We start from the raw sequence: 24,156 nt of genomic DNA on the forward strand, positions 1-24,156 counted from the left end.
AACTCTGGGGGGGAAGCAATCCTGTGTTTTGTTTACAACACAAGAAGAACTCTGTGCTGAGTAATCCTCAAGTAATCCTCCCTGAGAGAGGAGCCGGAAACATGACAATAATCCCTGGGCCTATAGCAATTTGCTAGATCTGGTGCTGGTGTTTGAAAGTAGCAGTTGCTTACACTGCAGACTGGAGCTGCCCCCTGTAGGGCCATGCTACTTCTGGCAGCAGTTTCCTATAGAAGCATTTTCTTACCATCGAACAAGCAAGAAAACGCTACTGGGAGCGCCACATCCCCTGGGGCTGGGGGAGGAGGGGATGTGAAGGAGCGGGGGGGGGGGCTGTGGGATTCAAAGGCCGAGGGAGGACAGCAGAGGGAACGGGTCACCGGCTTCGCCCCCCTCTACAAGCCCCGCCCCGGTCAGTTTTACCCTGGGTAGCAGCTCGTCGGGGTCACGTGATCTCTGCCCCCCCCCCCCCCCCCGCGGTGTGTGTGACAAGGAGCCGCGCAGCCAGTGATTTGGGTCCCAGGGCAAAACCTCCTGCCGCTGCCCCGCAGCGATTTATTTGCCCCGCCCCCAGCCCCGCCCAAACTCCCCCGTGTCCAGCCCCCTCCCCACTGCATCCTCCCGCTCCCCAGGCGCCTCCCCGCATCACCTCGGTTCCTCCGATCCCTCGTGCCCGGAAACAGAAACAGCGGCACGGCGAGTAACTGCACTAACGAAGCCCTCGGGGCGCATGCGCAGTGACGGCGGCAGAGGCTGCCTCCTTCTGCGCGCGCGGAGCCAAGGTCCAACCACGGCGGGGTGGGCGGGACCGCAACAGGAGGGGGGAGACTGACTGAAGGGGGGGGGGTGAGACGGAGGAACTGAAAACCAGGCCGCGACAATGCGGAATGGGGAACGTCACAACACGCATGTGCAGTGGCTCAGTGACGCCGATCTCGGGCCAGCGCCGGGGCCTAGCTGGGGCTGGTCGGGCTCCCGGGCCCGGTGCCGCCCCTCGAAGCCGAACACGCGGACGTTGAATGTCGCCCAGGTCTCTCGTCGCTTTATTTCACTCCCCGCGGCTGGCAGCGGGTTCGGCGTTCGCGCCGGGCGGCTGCTGGGCCCCGCCCCAGGCTCCCTCCCCGCCGCTTGGCTGCGGGGCCCGGCTCCGCTCCGGGGCGGCCGCGCCTGGGTCCCTGCGGGGGTGGGTTGGGCTTGAGGGGGGCAACATCCGTGTTACCTGGCACTTGCAGGGCATCAGTGCGGGGGGAGGGTCTGTCCGAAGGGCGCACACAGGCTGTTGGGGAGGGAACGGGGGGGGGGGGCTGCAGCTCGACCTATGGAAGTTGGGGAGATTGGCACAGCTGGGGGGGAGGGGCTATGACCCAGGGTTGTGAGTTCAATCCTTGCGGAGGCCATTTAGGGATTTGGGGCAAAAATTTGTCAGGGATGGTACTTGGTCCTGCTGTGAAGGCAGGGGGCTGGACTTGATGATCTTTCAAGGTCCCTTCCAGCTCTAGGAGATAGGCAATCTCCATTATATCCTATGTTGCTTGTGGGTCAGGCTTTAGGTATTGGGGCGCACCCGCTGGGGCAGGGTCGGGGGGGGGGGGACTTCTCCGGCTGGGCAATGGCCTTGCCTCGGTCTGGTTCAGTGCTGCCTGCACTCTCCTCTATTGTGGAATTATAAAAATTCAGCTCAGTGCATGTCGCTCCCTTTCTGGAGCTGTTTGTGCTTCCTGATGCTCATGCTGGGCTGGGTGGGGGCTGAGAGCTGGGTAGGGGCCGGGGGAGTACAGAGGTGCTGTGAGAGGGGACTGCAGTGTGTGTGGGAAGGGTTTGAACACAGGGAGAAGAGGGGGCCTTGGCATGAGTGGGGGAGAGTTGGGGAGGTTCTGGCTGAGGGTGCCCAATGGAGGCCCTGGTGTGGGCAGTGGGTGAGCGAAGCTTTTGGGGATTTTTGATTTTTAATTTTGACTTTCTTTTTATCCTCAGTGCTGGTACCTCACACACACTCCCTCTGGACCTGCCCCTACATTACTGAGTTCAGGAAATGGAACTACCCTTGTTCCCCAGCCCAGAGGCAGCTATGGCTGCAGAGAGCCCCATGGAAAGTCTCTGGAAGGAAGCATCTTGTCCTATCTGTCTGGAGAATTTCACAGCCCCTGTCACTCGGGAGTGTGGGCACAATGTCTACCAGGCCCATCTCAGCCCTCAGTGCAGAGACACTGAAAAGCAGGGACCCTTCCAGCCCAACAGGCAGCTGCCAAACATGGTAGAACTAGCCAAGCCACTGAGTTTCCAGGCAGCAGAGAGGGCAAGATGGGATGAGATGTGTGGGGAAAACCAGGAGACTCTGAAGCTGTTCCATGACAAAGATCAAACTCCCGTCTATGTGGTGTGTGACAGATCCCGAGCTCACACAGTGGTGCCTATACAGGAAGCTGCCCAGGAGTACAAGGTACAGAGTTGCTGTCCAGTGTAATGGGAAAAAACATTGGGTTTTAATTACAGGCTGATTTCACTGACTATTACCTGGCATAGGTGTGACACAGTTCTGTAAAGCCTTCATGGTACTAGAGATGCTGTAAAAAGTAAATGCTCTGGCTGTGTGGCAACTTACATCAAATCTGTACAGATACCTGATGTGGGAAATGTTTCTCTGAGACTCTGAGTCCTAAGACCCAGCCCTCACTGGTGACAGGAGGGATTTTTGCACAAGGGGAGGTGTTAACAATCAGAGTGGTTTAGATCACAGGAGCTGCAGGCCACTCTATAGGAGTGAGCTGTCTTGGGACTGGAGAAGAGGAGTTTACAAGCTGTTACTGATTGGATGAGAAGCAGTAATAATCTGTCATTTGCCTTATAGACCCTCAATGGCATCTGGGCCCTGCACAGCACCCAGCAAGGAACAATTCCTGCCCTGAGCAGATCACAGTCTAGTTAGACAAATGGTAGGAAGGGAAAGTGGGGGCAGCAAGTCACTCATGATCACCAAGCCCATCAGTGATAGAGTTTAGCCCGGAACCCTGGTCTCTCTGGGCTCAGTCCAAGGCTACACTCCCACTTGCCCCTCAGGATCACTGAAAAGTGATGAAGTGTGGCCCTTAGGAGGGAAAGACGCCTTGCTATGGGTCACAGGCCCAGCAGGAAGAGGTGGTTTCCCACTGGGGTGCTGAACTCCTGGTCTGGTCCATGAGGGTTTAAATTCAGATGCTGCAACCAGCACTAGAGGAGGTTGCTGGCCTAGGCAGCTCAGGTCAGTGCCAGGCACCACTGGGATTTGACTGGGTTGTAGCAAGAGTTCAGTCTGGTTAACTGATGAGCTAATGCTTATTAGTGCCAGTTACCAGTTAAACTCCCCACTGTCCCCGGCAGTGCCTGCTTGACCCTGTCAGCTAACATCAGTCTTCAGCTGCTGGGAGTCCCCATTTTCCGGCAGCCCTTGTCACCGCTCCCGGCAGACCTTGCGAGAGAGCCCATGTCCGCTATCAGCCCTGCCTCTCAGTAGGTTAAAAATACTGTAACTGATTAAATTGTAATCGGTTACATGATTAGTATTTTTAACCCTTTTTACCTCCCTAATTCCCACTTGCATCTTCGTTCTTTACAAAGGTGCCACCACCAGTCCATCCTCACAGGCATCCTGCTGCATACGCCATCGCCTCCTGTCTCTTTTTCAATGGACAAAGCCACGTCCAGAGCTGAGTGCCTGCTGGACAGGGACAGAGAACCACAAAAATAGGACTGTGCAGCTTAAAGGCTGACAAATGGGCTCCTAAAATCTTATAGGGTTTGCCCTTGTGCTTATTTTTGTTTTTTCAGGAAAAATTGGCGGCCCATTTGAAGACTCTGAGAGAAGAGAGAGAAAAGCTTCTGGGATGGAAAGTGACGGGAGAGGGGAAAAGCCAGGAGTATCTGGTAGGTGCCTGTGATTGTGAACCGACAGGGACTGGCAGTGGGACGGCTGTGTTAGGAAGCAGACTCCTGTGTGGCCTTAGAGTTCTAGGGTTGGAACGGTCCTCAGGAGGTTATCAAGTCCAGCCCTTTGCCCAAGGCAGGATCAGTCCCAACTAAATCAACCCAGCCAGGGCTTTGTCAAGCCGAGACTTAAACACCTCGAGAGATGGAGATTCCACCACCTCCATAGGTAACCCCTTCCAGTGCTTCACCACTCTCTTAATGAAATAGTTTTTCCTAATATCAAACCAATACCTCCCCCACTGTAACTTGAGACCATTGCTCCTTGCTCTGCCATCTGTCATTACTGAGAACAGCCTCGCTCCATCCTCTTTGGAACCTCCCTTCAGGAAGTTGAAGGCTGCTATCAAATCCCCCCTTAGTCTTCTCTTCTTCAGACTAAATAAACCCAAATCCCTCAGCCTCTCATAGGTCATGTGCGCTTTAGCCCCCTAATAATTCTGGTCGCCCTCTGCTGGACCCTCTCCTTTCTATAGTGGGGGGCCCAGAACTGGACACACTACTCAAGATATGGCCTCACCAGAGCTGAATAAAGGGGAATAATCTCTTCTCTAGATCTCCTGGCAATGTTCCTCGTAATGCAACCTAATATGCCATTCGCCTTCTTGGCTACAAGGGCACACTGTTGACTCATATCCATATTCTCATCCACTGTAATCCCCAGGTTATTTTCTGCAGAACTGCAATTTAGCCAGTCGGACCCCAGCCTGTAATGATGCTTGGGCTTCCTCCATCCCAAGTGCAGGACTCTATACTTGTCCTTGATGAACTTCATCAGATTTCTTTTAGCCCAATCATCTAATCTGTCAAGGTCGCTCTGGACCCTATCCCTGCTCTCCAGCCTATCTACCTCTCCCCCTAGTTTACTGTTATCTGCAAACTTGCAATCCATTCCCTCATTCAGGTTGTTAATAAAGATGTTGAACAAAACTGGACCAAGAACCAATCCTTGGGCACTAGAAACTGTCCTCCACCCTGACATCAAGCTGTTGACCCCCACCTGTTGGGCCTGACAGTCTAGCCAGGTTTTTGTCCATCTTACACTCCGTTTATCCAATCCATACTCCCTTAACTTGCTGGCAAGAATATTGTGGGACACCGTATAAAAAGCTTTGCTAAAGTCAAGATATATCACATCCACTGACTTTCCCATGTCCACCGAGCCAGTTACCTCCTCATAGAAGCTAATCAGATTGGTCAGGCACAACTTGCCCTTTGTGAATCCATGCTGACTATTCCTAATCACTTTCCTCTCATCCAAGAGCCGCAAAATGGATTCCTTAAGGATGCCTTCCATGACTTTTCCAGGAACCGAGGTAAGACTGTAGTTCCCTGGATCATCCTTCTTCCCTTTTTTGAAGATGGGCACTACATTTGCCTTTTTCCAATCATCTGGTATTTCTCCCAATCTCCATGACTTTTCAAAGATAAAGGCTCCTCAATGACATTTGCCAACTCCCTCAATACCCTCGGATGCATTAAGTCTGGACCCATGGATTTGTGTACGTTTAGCTTTTCTAAATAGTTCCTAACCTGTTCTTTACCCACCACGGGCTGTTCATCCCATCTTGCGTCACTTAGCGTAGAAGTCCAGGAGCCGACAATGTCCATGAATACAGAGGCAAAGAAAGCATGGAGTACTTCAGCTTTCCCCACGTCATCTGTCACTAGGTTACCTCCTTCATCCATTAGGGGCCGCACACCCTCTCTGATCACCTTCTTCTTGTTAACATGCCTGTGGAAACCTTTCTTGTTATCCTTCACATCCTTAGCCAGTCGCAATTCCATTTGCGCTTTCGCCTTCCTGATAACCCCCAGCATTCTCGAGCTATACATTTAAACTCCTCCCTGGTCATTTGTCCAAGTTTCTACTTTTTGTAAGCTTCCTTTTTTTGCTTAAGTTCACCAAGGATTTCCCCTGTAAGCCAATCCGGTCTCCTACCATGTTTACCTCTCCTGCTACGCGTCAGGATGGTTTCTTTCTGTGCCTTCACTAAGGTTTCTTTAAAATACTGCCAGCTGTCCTGGTCTCCTTTCCCCTTCATGTTAGCATCCCAGGGGATTCTGCCCATCAGATCTCTGAAGGAGTCAAAATTTGCTTTTTTTTGAAGTCCAAGGTGTGTATTTTACTATTCTCTTTTCTTCCTTTAATCAGGATCCTGAAATCTACCATCTCATGATCACTGCTTCGCAGGTTGTCACCCACCTCCACTTCCCCTATTAGTTCCTCCCTGTTTGTGAGCAGAAGGTCAAGCTGCGCACGGCCCCTGGTCGGATCCTTCAGCACTTGTGTCAAGAAGTTATCTCCAATGTTCTCCAAAAACTTCCTGGATTGCCTGTGTACTGCCGTATAGGTTTCCCAGCAGATGTCAGGGTGATTAAAGTCCCCCACGAGAACCAGAGCCTGCAATCTGGAAGCTTCCCTCAGTTGTCCGAAGAAAGCCTCATCTACCTCATCCACCTGATTTGGTGGCTGGTAGCAGACACCAATCACAACATCACTGCTGTTGTTTGCTCCTTTAAACTTAACCCATAGACTCTCAACAGGTTTTTCTTCCTCTTTATGCTGGAGTTCAGAGCAATCGTAGTGCTCTCTTACATATATTGCAACTCCTCCTCCTTTTCTCCCCTGCCTGTTCTTCCTGAACAGTCTGTACCCTTCCATGACAGCGCTCCAGTCATGCGAGTCATCCCACCAAGTCTCTGTTATCCCAATTAAATCATATTTCTTGGACTGGGCCAGGGCCTCCAGTTCTTCCTGTTTGTTGCCCAGGTTTCTCGCATTAGTGTACAAACACTTCAGGTAACCAGTGATTGCCCTATCTTCTCTATTCAAAACAGGGGTCCTCCTTTCTTGCTCCTTCCTCTCTGCATTTCTTCCTGGTATCCGACTTTCCTACTCCCCTCAGGATTTTGGTCACCGTTCCCCGACGAACCTAGTTTAAAGCCCTCCTCACTAGGTTTGCAAGCCTGCCCGTGAAGATGTTCCTTCCTCTCTTCGTTAGGTGGATCCCATCTCTTCCTAACATGCCATGCCATGCCTTCCAGTAGATGGTGTTCCCTTCAGGTTTCTTCCTTGTGAGGTCCCTTCCAAAGCTTTCAGCACTGCAGAGCCTGTGTAGAGAGCTTGAAAGCGATTACTTACCTCTGTAGCATTGGGGGATTCCCGTGTTGGCTTTTTTCCCCTTCTAGAAGTTACATGCTGCCAGTTCTGTTCTTGGTCATGTACTGCCCTCTCTGGCTCTTCTGCCTGCTGTGCTTGAAGGATTAAACGCTGCCTTCTATCGAGGAAGTCTTCATCCTCTCTGATCGAGTGTAGGGTCGACACTTGGGCCTCCAGTCCTCTAATTTTTTGTTCCAAAATGTCGACCAGCTTGCACTTCGTGCAGATGAAATCTGTTCTTTCTTCCGGGAGGAAGACAAACATGGCACACACTGTGCAGGTAACAGCAGCAGACCCATCACCATCCATCGCTGCTGTCCTGTTCACAAGCTCCTCGGCCCACTGCCTTATAAAGCCCTGGAGTGCCTGAAATCCTTCCGAAGGGAATTGAATGTCCCTGTGAGGGGTTGCCTGCTGGGCTTGCTCACTTTGTTTCATAGAACCATAGAGCTTGAAGAGACCTCAGAAGGTCATTGAGTCCAGCTCCCTGCCCTAGGCAGGACCTAACCCTACTTGTTTCTTTTTCCTCCCTGGGTATCTTTGTCTGGTTGGTGCTGAGTGCTACTCCTGCTGCTCTGAGTCTGAATTCCCAGTGCCTATGAATAATGGAACATGCTGCCCATGACAGACATGGGAACATCTCTTTCAGAGGGACACGGGGCCAAAGGAGATGCTGGGAGAGACACCTCTGCCTAGTACCCACAGAATAGAGTCAAGTGTCACAAATTTTAAGGTTTTCCAAGAAGTTTTCTGTGCTGCACACTCAGCTTCCTATGAAAGGACCCTGGGCTCCATTCATGCCCCTGACCAGACCTTTCCGTGTTTTCATACAGAAACAGACACAAGCTGAGAGGCAGAAGATTGTGGCCGAGTTTCAGCAGCTGCGGCAGTTCCTGGAGGAACAAGAGCAACTCCTGCTGGCCCAGCTGGAGAAGCTGGATGAAGAGATTGGGAGGCTCCAGACTGACACGGTCAGGAAACTCTCCATGCAGATTTCCCATCTCAGTGAGCTGATCAGTGAGCTGGAGGGGACATGTCAGAAGCCAGCAAGTGAATTCCTGCAGGTGAGACTGAGGTAGAAACATCCCAGCTCCCCACACAGGGAAGGAATGTTGCTGAATCAGAAGCACTGGGGTCCAGCCATCAGATCTGGGTGTAATTTGGTGGGTGCATTGCTGCCATGTGAGTGACTGTTGTGCTTTGCAGAGTTACAGGCACAGAGGCATTATAGATGGCAAAGCCCCATTAGTGCATTTAATCAGTGGCCCTGGGGCCAGAGCGGGGCCTCTCTTCCCATGTTTGCAAAATCTTTTCCCTGGGGCCCCCTATGTGTGTCCAATGGGACTGAGAATCTTTTCTGTCCTTTTTCTCTAGGACGTCAGAAACATCTTGAGCAGGTACGTGGTTCTTGCTCCCCTCAAATTGCACAGTGCAGGGAAAGAGCTTGGAGCTGATGTTAGCACCACATCTCCCCAGGGTCCTATAGCCAGGTGTTGGATACAAATGTCTCTGACTCACTTAATTCTGAGGGTCTCACCCTTGCACAGAAGACTCTGGAATTCTCAATTCTGGGGCACAGTCTGACGTCAGATATTTCCTAGAGTTGTCACGTCTCTGAGGATTGGCTACCTCAGGACTGGGGGGCTGGAACATGGGCCTCTCATTGGAACATGGGCACTGGGCACATTCAGCCCAGGGCAGCAGGGACCCAGAGTCTGTCCCACCCGAGGGCTGTTTGGACACTTTTGTGGAATGAGCTGGGGAATGAGGGGGAGCTGGTGTCTTAGTCTAGTTTGTAGTGGGCAGATTCCTACAGCCCTTCACCTGGAAACCTCCTGTCCCTCAGCACCGGGAGACCAAGGAGTGAGTTGGCCAGGGAGACTCAATTCCCCTTTCTCCCCCAGCTGTTTTCTCCAGGCCAGAGGTGAAGAATAGTAATGGGGCCTTTCAGGGGAAGGTTGCACGGCCATGGGCTGTGTTGCACCTGCTGTCAGGCTGGGAGAATTGGAGGAATTCTAACTCCAGGCCTGTTAGAGCTGAGACTCACTAGCCAGAACTTATCAGTAAATGAAATACAATCACATGACATTGTTTCTGTCCAGGTGTGAGACGGAGCAGTTCCAGCAGTCAGAGGAGATTTCTCCTGAATTGGAAGAACAAATCAGTGGTTTCTCCCAGAAAACGATTGCACTGTCAGAGACTCTGAGGGAGTTCAAAGGTATCTAGAAGGGATGGAGGAGGGAAAGTGGTTTAAGTATCTGAGATTATTGAATCTGGCCTCTGAAGCCAACCTTCCCCTGCCTCCTTTCCCACATGGAGAATGGTGACCCCATCATGCTGCTCTCCTTAGAGAGACTGAGCAAACAGACCCAACTGCTTGCAGTTAGAGCCAGGAGTTTGCAAATTCTGAACCTCCCATTAGTGTCAAAGGGCTCAAAATGGGTAAAGTTACTGTCATGGCAATGCCTTCTGCCACCACAGGTCTAAGTTATGACAAGAGGTGGTAAGTGACTCAGAGAAACCAAGTGGGAAGGGGTGAGGTGGGAAAGGTAATCTCACTTTCAGCTTGTCTCTCCTGGGATGGGTGTGAGGCTATAGGGATGTTGGCTCTGTTGCTGGGAGGTGCCTGAGTGAGAGAGGAAACAGAAGGTTTCAAACCTTTTCATATTCAACACCTGTGTGTGTGTCTGGTCTCCAATACAATGGAAACGCAGAGTTCACAGTGGGGACATTGTTATAAATATGAGAGCCTGGAGTCTCACCTCTCTGATCCCTTCCCCCACAGACACTCTGCCCTCTGCACTGGAGAGAGCAAGAAGAAAATCCCTGGGAGTTTTCAGACTGGGTGAGTTTGCAGGTGGGGATTCTTTAAATCATGGGACTTTTCTCATCAAAAACATCTTCATGGGATTGTCATTAAACTTACCAACTAAACCCAGCAACCACAACACGCACAGCCCTAAATCTCACCTGCTGATCAGTGAGCAGACCCAGGGGCACTGAATTGGGAACCTGCAAACCACTTTGAGAAACACTGGTCTCCAGGGTGTGATGCTTAAGAGGTGAAATTAAAGCACACAGTGGATGGCACCTTCAGGCTCAGATTTCACTGCTTAGTCAGTTTCAATCTGGGGTTGGTTTCAAACAATAAATAGGCTGAGAGCTGACTGGCTTCCACTGTATCAGTTTGTTCATGGCGAGAAAGTGATGGATCTCCAAGGGCTCTTCAGACTAGTGCAGGCCTGGGTAAAATACAGCCCATATGCTGGAACCACCTGGGCAAGCCATCGGATCCAACCCACAGATGCTGGGGGAGCTGTGGGCTGGGTCTGTGCCTGCCACGCCCAATCTCACAAAGCGACTGAGAGCCCGGACAGGAGTGGGGAACGCTTCAGCCACTGCTTCCACCCCCAGGACAATGTCCTTGACCAGTTTCTGGCTAGAAATGAAGCACCATGCCCTTACCCTCCGACTCATAATTCACATGTGCACGTGGCCCTGCAGCCTGTGCAAGGGTTGGGGAGGCTCCCTGCTGGTCTGAAAGAGGTGCTTGGCTGCTGGCCAGGAGACTGGCAACCCAACCTCTTCCTTCACCTTCTAATCTCTGCCCTCCACTCCACATTCCCAAACTCTGTTCTCCACCGGTTGCTAAATATGTAAGAGAACATATATGTGGTCAGAAATTCACAGCCCCTTATTTGTCCACGCTGGCACTTTTCTCTAAATTAATGTTACTTTAAATATCTAATGAGTAGCTGGCTAATCCAGTGCCCCAGGTCACAGCCTGTCTCCTTCACCCAAACTCCCTCCCAGGCCTGTCTCTCTCTCTCTCTCTCTCTCTCTCTCTCTTTCTCTCTCTTGCATCCCAATCCTTTAATCCAAGCTCCCTCTGCTCCCAATGTCCATCCCAGAATTAATGCATTTCCTTCATTAATGTCATGGAGGAGTGCAACTCGACCACTTTCCAAAATCTTGAAGTCGTCCCCCCCCCCCCCCCCCCAACCAACATTTATTGCTCACCCCTGGTCTAGTGGGTGCAGCTCAGTGAAAGCTAATAAGTGAAAGCTAAAGCCAGGCAATTTCAGGCTAGAGAAATTGCACAAGTGTTTGATAGGGAAGAGGATAAGCTGCTGAAACAAATGAGCAACAAACTGGTGGATTCTCCATCTCTTGGGCTGTGTCCAGGCTCAAGGGTTTTTTCGAAAAAAGTAGCCTTTTTTCGAAAAAACTTCACCTGCGTCTAGACTACAGCCGCATTCTTTTGAAATTAAATTGAAAGAATGCGGCTTTTCTTTCGACGGCAGTAAACCTCATTTCACGAGGAAGAATGCCTTTTTTCGAAAGTGCTCTTTCGAAAAACGGCGTTCTTGAGTGCAAACAGGGCTTTTTAGAAAGAGAGCATCCAGACTCCCTCAGTGCTTTCTTTCGAAAAAGCAGCTTGCTTTTTCGAAAGTACTGCTTGCAGTCTAGACGCTCTTTTTCGAAAGAGGCTTTTTCAAAAGTATCTTTCGAAAAAGCCTCTTTCGAAAGAGGCTTGCAGTCTAGATGTAGCCCTAATGTCTTCAAATCACTGGGCAACTTTCTAGAAAACATGCTGTGGAGAAACAATGCTTTGTGCCTGGGCAACTGAATTAACTGTAATGGCTTATACCACAGAGAGGGTCAGACTGCATGACAGGATATCTGTCTTCTGATCTCATGAATCCTACAAGCACTCAACACACATTTAATAAACACCTGAACACTTAACTTCACTGACACTCTGTTGTGGAGAGGGTTTATAAAGTCTGTCAGATGAGAGACAAAGTTTGTGCTGCAAATCAATGAATGAAGACTAAGGGTTTTAAATGCAGCAGCCTACATTTAACCTACGTCCATGTTCAGATGGGAATATGTGGCTTGTTATTGAAAACAGTGGGTGCTGAGAGTTGAATCCCATTATTACAGGAGCAGTAATGTTGTAACTCAAGCCAGGTACAGTGAGAAATGAATGTGGATTTGGGATCTAACGTGTGTGGTGTTTATGGAATATCTATACTCAGCAGTTGCCCACAGTGGCAGAGTATAGCATGTGTGTCACCAGGGACAGAGTCTGGGCAGATTGGGGGTGTAGAAAGGATTAAAAGCCTCTTCTAAAATGTCTCCATTTACTCTTCTCCCCCTGACAGGCTGCGGATCTCTCATGTCTGTGTCCAGCTCAGCCCATGGCCTGCAGAGCCAGGGACAGGAAATGGCTGTGGCGGAGCCAGTTAGCTTCGAGGAGGTGGCTGTGTATTTCTCTGAGGAGGAATGGGCCCTGCTGGACCCGTGTCAGAGAGCCCTCTACAGGGATGTGATGCAGGAGAATTATGAGGCTGTGAGCTGGCTGGGTAAAGATTCCTGTTCCCTTGGGTAACAGTAGCCATGTGGGCTCAGGAGCAGCTGGGTTGGGTTCGGTTCAGGCCCCTCAATGTCCTCTGCCTTCCAGTGTCAGGAGTATCAGCCCCAGTAATCCTGGCTCCTGTGTGAGATACTGTCCCCTCCACGGCCCTTCCCAGGGGAAGCTGGTTCAAGGGCATTACAATGCTGCTGCTCTTTCCACAGCCAAGTGGTTCCCCACCATCTTGCCCATGTTGTGCCTTGACTACAGGTGTTAGTGGAAGGGGCCCAGACATGATCAGCAGGTGGGTCTGGGTATGGCTGCTGTTAGTGGCTGTAGGGTTCCCCTATGCTGTATTGGCAGAGCGTGGGGCTTGTCCAAGCCCCACAGTTCAGGTTGTTGCTGTCGAAAAACACAGGCCCGTTCAGGGGCAAAGGCTCTCGGCCGGGTTTATTGTCGGAGGAGCAGGTGCTATTGTCCTAGTTCCCCAGACACAGGTACAATGATACGTGTCGCACCCCAACAAGGGTACCAGCCCAGTCAGCTGAAAGGGGAGGCTCAGAGCGGTGGCCAGGGTCTGACATCAAGCTCCAGTGAGGCAGGTGACACAGGCACAGGCAGGCAACAGGGCATCCTTTCCCTCCTGGAGGACATGTTGTGTCGGCAGTGCTATGTACTGGGCAAGCACCCTGGGATCCACCCAGTCCTGCCAAGCATTGTCCAGGAGATCACTGACTTTGGTGACACCAGCCTCAGGGGCAACCAAGGAACCTCCACCCCCTGTGCCACAAGATGGGGGTGAGCAAGAGGAGTTCAGGCTGGAGATCGCCATCCTTGGGCCGTGGGGCAGATCTGGTTGCAGAGCCCAGCTTTCAGGAGCTGAAGAGATCTCTGCAGCTCTCAGAGAGTTTGGAGGGAGCACAGCCAGTTGCTGGTGGTATCAGAAAACTGGGCAGCAGTGGAGGCAGACGAATCCCCTGTGGCCACTTTCATCATCTTGTGATCCAACCTCGACTTGCCCCTTTTCATTTTGCCACTGCCCGTTTGTGCCTCATCTGTCTTTCCCTTTCTTTAGCAACCCCTCTGGCTGCTAGCGGAATGGGGCTTCTATGTTGGGCACTAAAGGGGGTTGGGGAACACAGGGAGCCCAGGGCCCTCTGACTAGTTACTGCTGCTGAGATCCCTGCTGTTCTGTGGGGCACAGAGAGAAGCCTGTGAGGAAGCTGGGTTTGCTGCTGCTGAGGCTCCTACTGGCGGGAGCAGCCATTGCTGAGGGCAGCCCTGGAACCCTGCTGAGCTGCTGCTGCAGTTGCTGCTTTTCTGGGCAGCCCCTCCTTTTCTGGGCTGCTCTGCTGCTGCTGTTCCGTCAGTGCTGTCTTCCGGCCGGCCGGCGTTCCTACTAAGGCAGTGGTTCCCAACCTCTCTCATGCTGGGAACTGCCAAACCCAGTCACAAACCGGTAGCATTGTATTTGCATATTCATAATACAATTAAGGAATATGCAAATAATAGTTACCAGTCCCTAACAGATCAGAGTTTGCAGATATCTGCACTTAAAAAAAAAAAAAGTCCCTTTTACTGCTGAATCCCTACAGAGGGAGGGGTGCAAGGAGAGGCACCCACAGCAGTAGGGGGCATTTGGGGCCCCCTGTTTTGAAACTTTAGACATTTTATTGGGACATAGGAGCTGGTGTCTTCAAGTGCTACCAGCAGTGAGCGCTGCCCTCCCCGTTCTGCCCAATGGGGTGAGGGGTCTGCCATTGTAACTTCTCCATCTCCTTCTGTACAAGCCCTGCCCCATGTCGCTCCCTTCCCCAGCCAGGCTGCTCTTGCTCCCCCAAGATTCCCTCCTTCCGCCCCTTCCTGCATCCCACTTTCCCTCCCTGTGACCCCCCCCGAGAGTTTCCCTCCATTGCACCCTTGCCCCCTCCCTCCCATGGATAGCTCCCCCCCCCACCACCCCATCCTGCACACCCTGGGAGCCGGTGGCAGCTTCCCTGGGCCCGGGCAGGGATTGCCATCCCCTCTGCTGGGAGCATCCTGGGGACAAACCCTCCCCCTGGAGCACTGGGGCCCAGGGACAGGAGGGACAGAAGGGTGGTGTCTCTGCCCTGTCTCCAAGTGCTGCCTGCCCTGGGGCAGAGGCTGGGCTGGGGGGACTGCCCTGGGAGGGGCTCCTCAGGTGCAGCTTTCTAAATACCATTGGCTCTGGGGGTGATTCCCCCTCCCAGCTACAGCCTGAGCTGTGGGGCCCAGCAGTGCCACTGCCCCCTTCTCCCCCCACCCCAGGCTCAGGGATCTGGCCTTTGTCAGGCCCCAGAGTCTTAGCAGGCAAGAGGCTGTGAGTCACTTCCTGCTGCCTGGCTGGAGCCAGGGATCGCTTCCTCCTGCTTCTGCTGCTGGGTCCGATGGAGTAATGGGCTCCCAGACTCCTGCTGGCTGCTGCTGAGTCCTAGTGCAACACCCACCCATGTGCTCGGTCAGTGTGTTGTGGCCCAGCAGCCAGCAGTTCACGGCCCACCACTGGTCCATGGACTGGCAGTTGGGAACCTCTGCTCTAAAGTGCCTGCCTGCGTGGCTGTACACGAAGAAGTGAATGGCCACAGACACAGTAAGTGGAGCCACAAGGGGGGTTCCACTAACGAGGTGCCTTCTGGACCCTGCAGAGGACGTCAAAGATGGTCAAATGATGGGGAAATAAGAAGTGGGTGGGGTAGCTTGGGAGAATAGGAGGAGGATGACAGGGTCAGTGGGACGAGGTGGGGGTGGGCTGTTTGGAGCATCCCAGCAGCAGCTGTTGGTGTTTGCTGGTGCCTGGACACACTCTCCTATGCTCAGACTAGGCAGAGGAGAGCAGGCTGCACCAAGGGTAGAGTGTCAAGAACATGTTCAGTCCAAGCTCAGCTTCCCTTTTCTTGTTTGTTGAGGCAACTCTGAGGCTGGGGTAAGGAGCTGGTGTTAATTTCCTCCTGATTGTCGATGTTCTTCCTGGCATATCTCACACCTTGCAATTATGCGATGGGGAGGAGGAAGGAATGTGGCACCCCCACTATTTTCCACTGCTAGAGCAAACCCCAAGCCCTGATTTCTCTGCAGTTCTAGGCCATCGGGTGCATCATCTCCTATCAGAAGGGACAGAGGAAGCGCTTACATTTGACCAAGGTGAGTTTCAGTTGACAGCTGGCAGAAGAGGTTAGTTTGAGGGGAAGGAATATCCAGAGCAGAGAGATGCAGAGAGCTGAGGGGTTCTACTTGAGCAGAACTTGATGCAGGATCTGACTTAGGTGGTGGGTTTTTTAATTGTAAAGCCTTTAGGCTGCCTTTGCGGAGATGTCTTCCTAGTGTCCTGGGGAGGGTGAATATTTTTTAAAAGTGCAGAGCAGGCTGCAATGAAACCATAACAAGCTGAGGATTAGGATTTAAACTGCTGGCAAATCCACTCAGTGAACAAACAGCCTGAGGGCACAGAAAACCCATTTCATCAGCAGGGTGCGCACAGCCTGCCTCTGTGACAGGAAGAGCCACATGCTGCCCAGGGGCTCTTCCAGCTCAGGGGAATGCCCAGGGCAAGGACATCCCAGCATAGGTGGTATTGCTGCGTGAATCAGCCGGTAGAGCCTGCAGCTGTTCTCTGTGTGATATGCAAGAGTGAGAGGAAGCTCTAGCCAGTCTCGGGCCCCCTTGTTGACCATCAGGCCTGCGTCCTACAGGGCCGCTCAGAGATTGTTCAGTCTGGAAAAAAACGGCTGATGTAGAATACATGCCCTTGTCTGCCCTTTATCTCACCTGCCCTGGAGCCATAAGAGCAGCGCTGCCCCTTTCTAGGAAACATACGACTTTTTTCTCTTCCTCTTCTCCAAAGCACATAAGAAGCAGGAGCAGCAACACATCCCTTCACTAGGCAAAACCTCCATCACTAGGCAAAAGCTCATGAGCTCAGTGTCCACCCAGGAGCCAGAGTTCTTCTCATTTCCCCCAGCACTCGCTATGGAGGCAGAGTCAATCGGGATTGGGAGCCACATAGCTTTCAACCTCCATGACTTCATTAGGCTATTACACACTCAGGCCTTGGCCACGTGCACTCGGCCACTATTGCTGCTGGGCTTAAAAACTGGCCGCCTAGCTTCTTCAGGCAGAGCAGGCAGTCTGGCCCACTCCATATATGGCAGGGAATTATTGCTGATCCCTCCCCCCCCCTCCTTCCCTCCGAGTTGGGGTACAGGCTCAGAGACGCCCTGAGATCAGCAGTGCTCTCCCCTTACTCTGTGCAGTTAGCAGCATAAGGTGGGGGAGGGGCACCTGAGCACATGCTGCCAGCTGTGTGCACTCTGCTGGGCAGTGTGTGACTCCTGGGCAGCTGCACGTGTGTAGCTGATAGGACGCTCAGGTGGAGGGGGACTCATTGTTCCAAGCAAAGCCCCCAGCACTGAGTAGAAATGCACAGGAGTGAGATGGAGTTGAGTCTCACGTGAGCTGGTCTCATGCCCTTGTCTGCTCTGATGAGCCAGGGTGGATATTGCCTTCCATCTGTCTGAAAAGTACATGGGAAAGTCTGTCCGGTGGGTATGAGCTTTCCAGGCCCTGCATGTTTTGTGGATGGACCACTCACAGGTGCTGGCTAGACTGGATGGAAATGACATTTTATGACAGCAGTGATTATATTTGAAATATAGGTGCATGGTCCATATTCATAACTTGAGGTACAAAAATGTTGTCCATGGGCAGACAGGATACTCACAATCATCCCATCAGAATGTTCCCATTGACACCACCCATTGACACCATACATGACAAACACAATTACAACAAAATTTGTGCTAGCAGTAGTAACGCTATGACCTACATAATCATATTTTAATTCTGTAACATCACCAGGGGATCTTCCCAGTACTAGACGAAGGTCTGAGAAGGGGTCTGGCTGACAGTGAGGAATGCACTGGGAAAAATGCAAATGGTTGATTCTGTGCAGCTGAGGGGAACAACAAAGGGGAGGCCAGGGTGGAATCCACACAAAGAGGATTCTGCTGGGGGCAGAGTAGAACCAAGGCAGCAGAAGAGGAGGTCAGGGGCAGAAACAATGCAGCTATGGCCCTGAGACACCCCCCTGAAGAAGCAGCACAGCCAAACAGCCATGGCCAGCTATGAAAGTAGCTGCTATTGTGGGCAGTGTCAGGGCCCATCTAGCCATAGTGAGGGGTCAGGAGTATGGAGCATAGGCAGGGTCTGAAGCAGCCAGCCAAGGGTTTGCCTCATTGCTCAGGCAACTTCTACTGCTTCCTGCTGGTTCAAGTAGAGAGTCTGAGCCAAGCCCCCCAGCCAGGAGCTTTGTGGACCAAGTGCTTGGGGAGCTGAAGTGGAGGTCCTGCTGGATCTTTTCCAAGTTCTAGTGACCTGCCATGTGGCCACTGCAGTTTAAGCCCTGCCTGTGGCTCTTGAGCAGCATGTTCCTGTCCTGCCCTGGGATGGGCAAGGGGATGGAATGGGCCATGATGGAGACTTAATTGTACCTTAGAGCTGTGGTTCTCAACCTTTTTAGATCTTGGCTCACATTGCTCAATGCAGGCCTTTCCACAGACTGCAAGTCGACCACCTGTGATGACAAAATGGGTGTAGAAGAGGGTAGGTTGGGTGTAGCAGTGTGCTGGGAGTGGGGGGGTCTGGAGACAGGGATGTGGCATCTGAAAGGGAGGAGAAGACACTTACCTGTCTCCATACTTCCCACCATTCCTAGGCACTGTGCCCCTCCACCTCACTGCTCCCACTGGCCAGTATTATGGCCAGTGGGAGCTACAGGGAAAGCCTACAGCGGAGTGTTTTCCAGCCAGAGAGAGGGGGAGTGGTAGCACATGGAGCCATTTCTTTCTGCAAGTCATATTCTGCTTGCAAGGGTTGCTCTCCCCTTCCCCATAGTGGGAAGCTTGTGCTGGTGCTCCAACCTTGGAAGGGGTGCTCAGAGCCACAGCACCAGTGCTGGCTTCATACTGAAGGCTCAGAGGCAAGTCCCAAGCCTGGGGCCCACCTGCAAGATGGTCACAGACCACTAGTGGACCACTTTTTGAGAACCACTGTTCTTCAGGGTGCAACAGAGCACTCAGCTCCCCTAAGGAATCAGCTAAGCCATTCCCCAGGCAGGGGGTGATGCACCTTTACCCCAGGTACTTGTGCCCTGGGATCTTGTACCAGCCAGTCACTGCAAGGTGTGGGGGGAGTCAGATCCTTACTCTGGAAGCAGTAATGGCACAGACCTTAATGAACAAGATCAGGCACTTTTAATTGTCCTTCAAACAGGATTTCCAGTCTCAAAAGCCCATGTGATCTCCTGGGTGGACCGAAGGGAAGAGCTGTGGATCCCAGATCTCCAGGGCTGTGAGGAAGAGGAGATTATTAGTGACACCCACACAGGTGAGCAATCAGCTAAACTGACTCAGAAACCAATTTTGGTGTCCTCCTAGCAGGCATCACTTGTGCATTTTTCTCAAGTCTCACTGACCTTTCAGCCTTTCTTCAACTCCACTCAGAACAGGGGCAAAGGTTGGTCTGTCTCCTTTGGGAAAGGGTTATGGGGAAGGAGGATGGGCTCAGCTCATGATTATTGACGTTTCTAGAATTATTTGGCCATGTTTTCCCTTTTCTATTCCGTATTCAGAGTTTTCTTTTCAGCTCAGCACAGGGAATGACTCCTGTCTGGATTCTCTCTCTTTCCCAGCAGGTGATGGAACACTGAGTGAGAACAATGAGGAGAGTTTTCAGCAAATGGCTCCACATGGGATGTTATTGGGAAGATCTGAAGGGCATGTTTCCCTGATATGTGAGCAGGGAGAGACCTGTGAGAGTCAGCATACCCCAGACAGGCAGCAGGGAAACCATCCAGAGAGGGGACAGGGTAAATCCAGTCACAGGAGCAGAGGGCTGAGAGGAAACATAGAAACCATTCAACAGAAAATCCCCCATGAACAAGCACCCTCCACATACAATGACTGTGCCACTCTTATTGAACATCAGAAAATCCACAGAGGAGAGAAACGTTTCAGCTGCTCTGATTGTTGGAGAAGCTTCAGTAAGAGGTCAAACCTTGAAAGACATAGCAGAATCCACACCGGGGAGAAACTCTTTTATTGCTCTGACTGTGGGAAAAGGTTCAGTAGGCGCTCAAATCTTTTTCAGCATCAGAAAACCCACACAGGAGAGCCATGTTTTAACTCCTCTGATAGTGGGACAAGCTTCAGTGAGAGATCAGACCTTGTTAGACACAGGAGAATCCACACAGGAGAGAGACCCTTCAGCTGCTCTGAGTGTGGGAAAAGCTTCCGTCGGCGCTCACATCTTATTAATCATGTGAGAATCCACACTGGAGAGAAACCTTTCAACTGCTCTGACTGTGGGAAGAGCTTCAGTAGGAACTCAAATCTTGTTACACATAAGAGAATCCACACAGGGGAGAAAACCTTCATCTGCTCTGTCTGTGGGGAAAGCTTCAGTTGGAGATCACACCTTAATCTGCATAGGAGACTGCACACAGGGGAGAAATCCTTCATCTGCTCTGACTGTGGGAAAAGCTTCAGTTGGAAATCACATCTTAATATACATAGGAGAATGCACACAGGAGAAAAACCCTTCAGCTGCTCTGACTGCGGGAAAAGCTTCAGTGGGCATTCACATCTTGTTAATCATATGAGAATCCACACAGGAGAGAAACCTTTCAATTGCTCTGACTGTGGGAAGAGCTTCAGTAGGAACTCACATCTTGTTACACATAAGAGAATCCACACAGGGGAGAAACCCTTCAGGTGTCCTGACTGTGGGATAAGTTTCAGTAGGAACTCAGATCTTGTTAGGCATAAGAGAATCCACATGGGGGAGAAACCCTGATTGTTCTGAGTGTGGGAAAAGCTTCAGGGAGAGGTGAGGCCTTGTTACAAATTGGAGAATTCACACGAGAAAAACTCTTGTCACGAATCAAAAGGGTAGTGTGAATGGTTGGCATGAGTGAATGAACAGTAAGTGAGCTGAAGAAAGGCCATACTAGGATCTGACTCAGTGTCCTGGTGAATTATGGACTTGTTTATCACTTTAAGAAAAAGGACAGTATGAAAAAAGACTGTGCACTGAGAGAAGCAAAACTGTACAAAGGAGGCGCAAAGTTCCCAAATAAGAGGAGTCAGCGAGGGAAGAACTCAACCAAGGATACTCCATTGTTTATTGCTTGTGATTAGGCAAGCAGAATTGGGTGTTGTAAGCAGAATGTTCCAAGATCGGTTGTAAGCAGTCACAGGTGGTGAGATCATCAGACATCACCCCCACTCAAACTGTCCCTTGTGGAGGGACTATATATAGCACACCAATTTGCCCTAGAGAGCAGAGCCCATCAGTTCAGCATATTGGGGTAATGTGCATGTCGGACTTCTGCCTCACCCAAATTAACCAACATTGCTTGTGGTTTGGCCAGCGCTAGAGGGTGAATGGGATGTGAGAGTGTGTGTGTTACTATTGGATTAAGAATTAGGCTGCTAGATCAGGTTAAGAATTAGATTTAGACTGTTTATTCAATTTTAACATGCCTTTCTAATTGCTAGTTATTAGGTGTGTATATATTGCTTTTAAAACTGCTCCTTAATTGCTTGCAATAAAACTTGTTAAAGGTATATTTGAGCTGCTCTGGATTTTTGTTCTGTGATGCTAATCAAATGCCTCTTGTGCGGCATGATCAACTGTATAACAGCACACTCTTGTGACAACTGTGACTAGCCAGCGCATCTCTGGGCACCAAGGGGGTGTGTCTAGACTGGCAAAATTTTGCATAAAAGCGCCTGCCAATCTAGATGCGCTTTTGCGGAAATACTTTTAATGGGAAAAACTTTTCCGTTAAAAGTATTTCCGCGAAATCATGCCTGTCTAGATGCAGCCAGGAGGTTTGGCTTTGTTACCAGCACTGAGCTTTGTACAGTAGCCCAGAGAACATTGTGAAAAGGCAAAATCTTCCCACCCTGGGTGTCCCTGGCTAGGTAATGAGTGATACAAAGTTTCTCGGCAGCGCTGGCTTTGGCTAGTTTGAAACAAGCCCCACAGTTCAGGTGAGGTGGTGAAGGTGATGGGATTTTAATCCATTGTCTTCTGCCTGCATGGGTTCAAATCCCATTTTCGTTGAGTGTTTGCACCCCTCCCTCATTCTTGTTTCTCTCATTCTCTTGTTTCCCCTGCTCCTGCTCACTGCAGCCTGGGAAAAGGGGAAATCTTCACAGAGATACTCCCAGATGTGACCCTCAAGGGGAAACCTCACAAAAGGAGATTCAAGGCAGTCAGGCCATGGGGGTCTCTGAGATTGCCCCAGCCCTGCAGCCTGTCCCACCTGGATGTTGCCATAGACCCTCTGTGAGAGCCTCCCAACCAATGATCTGCAAAAGCCTCTTATGTCATTGCTGCTTTGTAGGGTTCATGTTCTGCCCCTGACCATCCCCTTGGCATGTTTGAGCTGCTCCCCCTGTGTCACCCCCACTCAAGGCTAGTTCTGGGGCTCTAGCAAAGAACATTAGAGGTTTCTCATGGTGCCACATGCAACCTGCAGACTTTAGGCCAGAAGAGAGAGTTAGATCATCTCATCTGACACCGTGCCTCTCCCTCCCCTCCGCTTAGTATCAACAGCCTCCTGCATGGCGCAGCAATGAGTTTTGCACCCAAGAATGCTCCAGAAAGGCATTGATCTTCACTGCCAGCCCCGCAGAGGTGGAGAAAGTCCCATGCCCCTTGGGTGTGGGGAGGGATCGATACAGTGACAGGAAGCGAAGTGATTCCAAGGCCACCCATTCAACAAAGGTGTGATCTGAATGCCCATTAGCAGGTCCTTGAGCTCCATGGGTTGCGCTGTGCAGAAGAACAAGAACCATGACCAGGTGGGATGGAATGGCCACAATCGATCTTCTGGAGTTCAATTTAGCGAGTCCAACTAAGACCCAGAGAGCACCCCATTAGCAGCCAGAAGTCTGCTCTTTGCTGCTTTTGGCTTCCCTCTGTGGGACATGGCCAACCTTTAGTGAAGGAAGCCGACTCCAGCTACGTATGGAAGGATGTTGGGAAGAGCAGACACAGTGGACAGGCACCACTGGGGGCTGCATATCCCTCACCTCCCCCATACCTGGCAGGCGCCTTGGCCAGTTTAGCCATGGGGCTGCTCTCTGGGACTTTTCTTCCAGCTGCTCCACATGTTGCCAGTGCCCATCCCAAGGGAGGGGAGAGGAGAGTAACTCTCCATGGCTGCAGAGGTTGCACTTCCAGGATCTCTGGGCACTGACACCCCTAGGGAATCACAGGGGCATGGGATGCTGGTTCTCCTGTCCCAGCAATTGCAGTCAGAGCCATGCCTTGCCAGTCACAGCAGCCTCTGCACTCACTCCATGCTTGTGGTTTCCTTTCTCCCAATGCTCCTCTCCAGTCAGCCTTTTCCTGAACCAGCTGGTCCATGGGTGGCCAAGGGAGGCCTCTTCTGTATCCCAGAAGGACATAGGAAAATGCAAGCCAAGGCTACGGCAAGGCACCACTGGGAGTTGAACCCAGGATCTCCTACTTACAAGGCAGGTGCTTTAGCCAGCTAGACCATGGTGCCCTTCTTTGCTATAGCTATATTGTAGGGCTTTTCTGGGATACCTCTTGTATCCTGGAAAAACTCTGCCACATCCACTTTTTCGGATCAGTGTGTTTTTTCAGAAGCCCTGTATTTCTCATTTTATTAGGAATAAGAGCTCTTCTGAAAGGGGTTTTTCCCCCATTTGGGCCCGTGGAGATGGGCCAAATGTTAGAAAAGCCTCTTCTGAAAAAAAAGTGTCTCTAAAATTGATCTAATTTATGGTTTCAGACAATACCTTTGCATCCCAAAGTGCAGCCATTCCCCATTTCCCTCTAGCCTTCCAGCCATGTGCGGCCCAAGAAATGTGATTGGCAGCTAATACCCAAAATCTTTTTTCAATTGCAGTGCAGGGCTCTGGTGACATGGATCCAGAGGAAAAAGACTCTCCTTTGAGCCAGAGTCAAACCAGCAACCTAAGGATCACTTGCTAAGCACACACTACAGTTCTCAGCTCTGTCAGCTGAGCTCTTAAAGGGTATCTTAGAAGTGCTACTTTGTCCAGGTTGGCCCTTCTACAAGTCTCAGGACAAGTTCTTCCCCCAGTAGATGGCATTGCTGATGAGGGACAGAGGAGTGCAGGGGTTGTCACAGGTATTTCACATGTAGAAGGACCCCCCTTAACGAAACCTGAGGTAGAGCCATACATGTCACAGCAAAAGAAAGGAGATTGGGTTCTTCTCGTGTCTTTTTTGTTCCAGAGTCTCTGGGGTGTGGAGGGGCAGATCCACAAAAAAAACAAACCACGTGGGTGAACCTTGGTCCTGCCTCTTGTGCTGCTCACTCTCCAAGGCAATAGCTCCACAATCAATGTAAGTGGAGGCAATTTAGCTAAGGACAAATTATGCTCAGATACTGGAGCCTCAGGCACCATGAAAATGGGCACCAACTGAAAATCCCAGCTACACAGCTCTCATGATGCATGTAGAAAAATGAATGTCAGTGAAGAGGGGCCATATGGTCTTTGGGCCCTTTAAGGATGTGGCCACCAGCTGGTAGGTCGGGATCTATGGGTCTGGCTGGGAGGCTCTCAAGTGCCAACACTTCAGCTGCCCTTCC

General features: G+C 51.2%; 2 protein-coding genes and 1 non-coding gene across 7 annotated transcripts in view; 1 reads left to right on the top strand and 2 right to left on the bottom strand.

The window, feature by feature from the left end:
* LOC102449714 (uncharacterized) overlaps nucleotides 1-747 on the bottom strand; it is a 48,659-nt gene extending 47,912 nt beyond the window's left edge. The window contains exon 1 of the mRNA XM_075912482.1: nucleotides 650-747. Within this exon, the coding sequence (XP_075768597.1) occupies nucleotides 650-732 (83 nt within the window). The 5' untranslated portion in view covers nucleotides 733-747. The remainder of the gene's footprint in view (nucleotides 1-649) is intronic.
* Nucleotides 748-903: 156 nt separating this feature from the next.
* Nucleotides 904-21,124, top strand: LOC102449960 (uncharacterized). 5 transcript variants are annotated; one of them, XM_075912527.1, is made up of 11 exons: nucleotides 904-1,030; nucleotides 1,975-2,440; nucleotides 3,805-3,900; nucleotides 7,957-8,187; nucleotides 8,498-8,520; nucleotides 9,226-9,341; nucleotides 9,909-9,980; nucleotides 12,292-12,492; nucleotides 15,579-15,644; nucleotides 18,771-18,884; nucleotides 19,189-21,124. In XM_075912527.1, exons 2-11 carry the CDS (start codon nucleotides 2,033-2,035, stop codon nucleotides 20,349-20,351), a joined length of 2,490 nt encoding a protein of 829 aa, XP_075768642.1. In that variant the 5' UTR covers nucleotides 904-1,030; nucleotides 1,975-2,032; the 3' UTR covers nucleotides 20,352-21,124. The 5 variants fall into 5 exon arrangements, with proteins under 5 accessions (XP_075768642.1, XP_075768643.1, XP_075768644.1 ...); XM_075912528.1 differs by having other exon boundaries at nucleotides 19,192-21,124; XM_075912529.1 differs by having other exon boundaries at nucleotides 9,909-9,968.
* A 1,881-nt stretch (nucleotides 21,125-23,005) lies between these two features.
* TRNAT-UGU (transfer RNA threonine (anticodon UGU)) lies at nucleotides 23,006-23,079 on the bottom strand. The gene has a single exon. It is a non-coding gene; the product is annotated as a tRNA-Thr (tRNA).
* Nucleotides 23,080-24,156: the final 1,077 nt, after the last annotated feature.

The sequence above is a fragment of the Pelodiscus sinensis genome, chromosome 31 (genome assembly GCF_049634645.1).
Source record: "Pelodiscus sinensis isolate JC-2024 chromosome 31, ASM4963464v1, whole genome shotgun sequence".
Classification (NCBI taxonomy): domain Eukaryota; kingdom Metazoa; phylum Chordata; order Testudines; family Trionychidae; genus Pelodiscus; species Pelodiscus sinensis.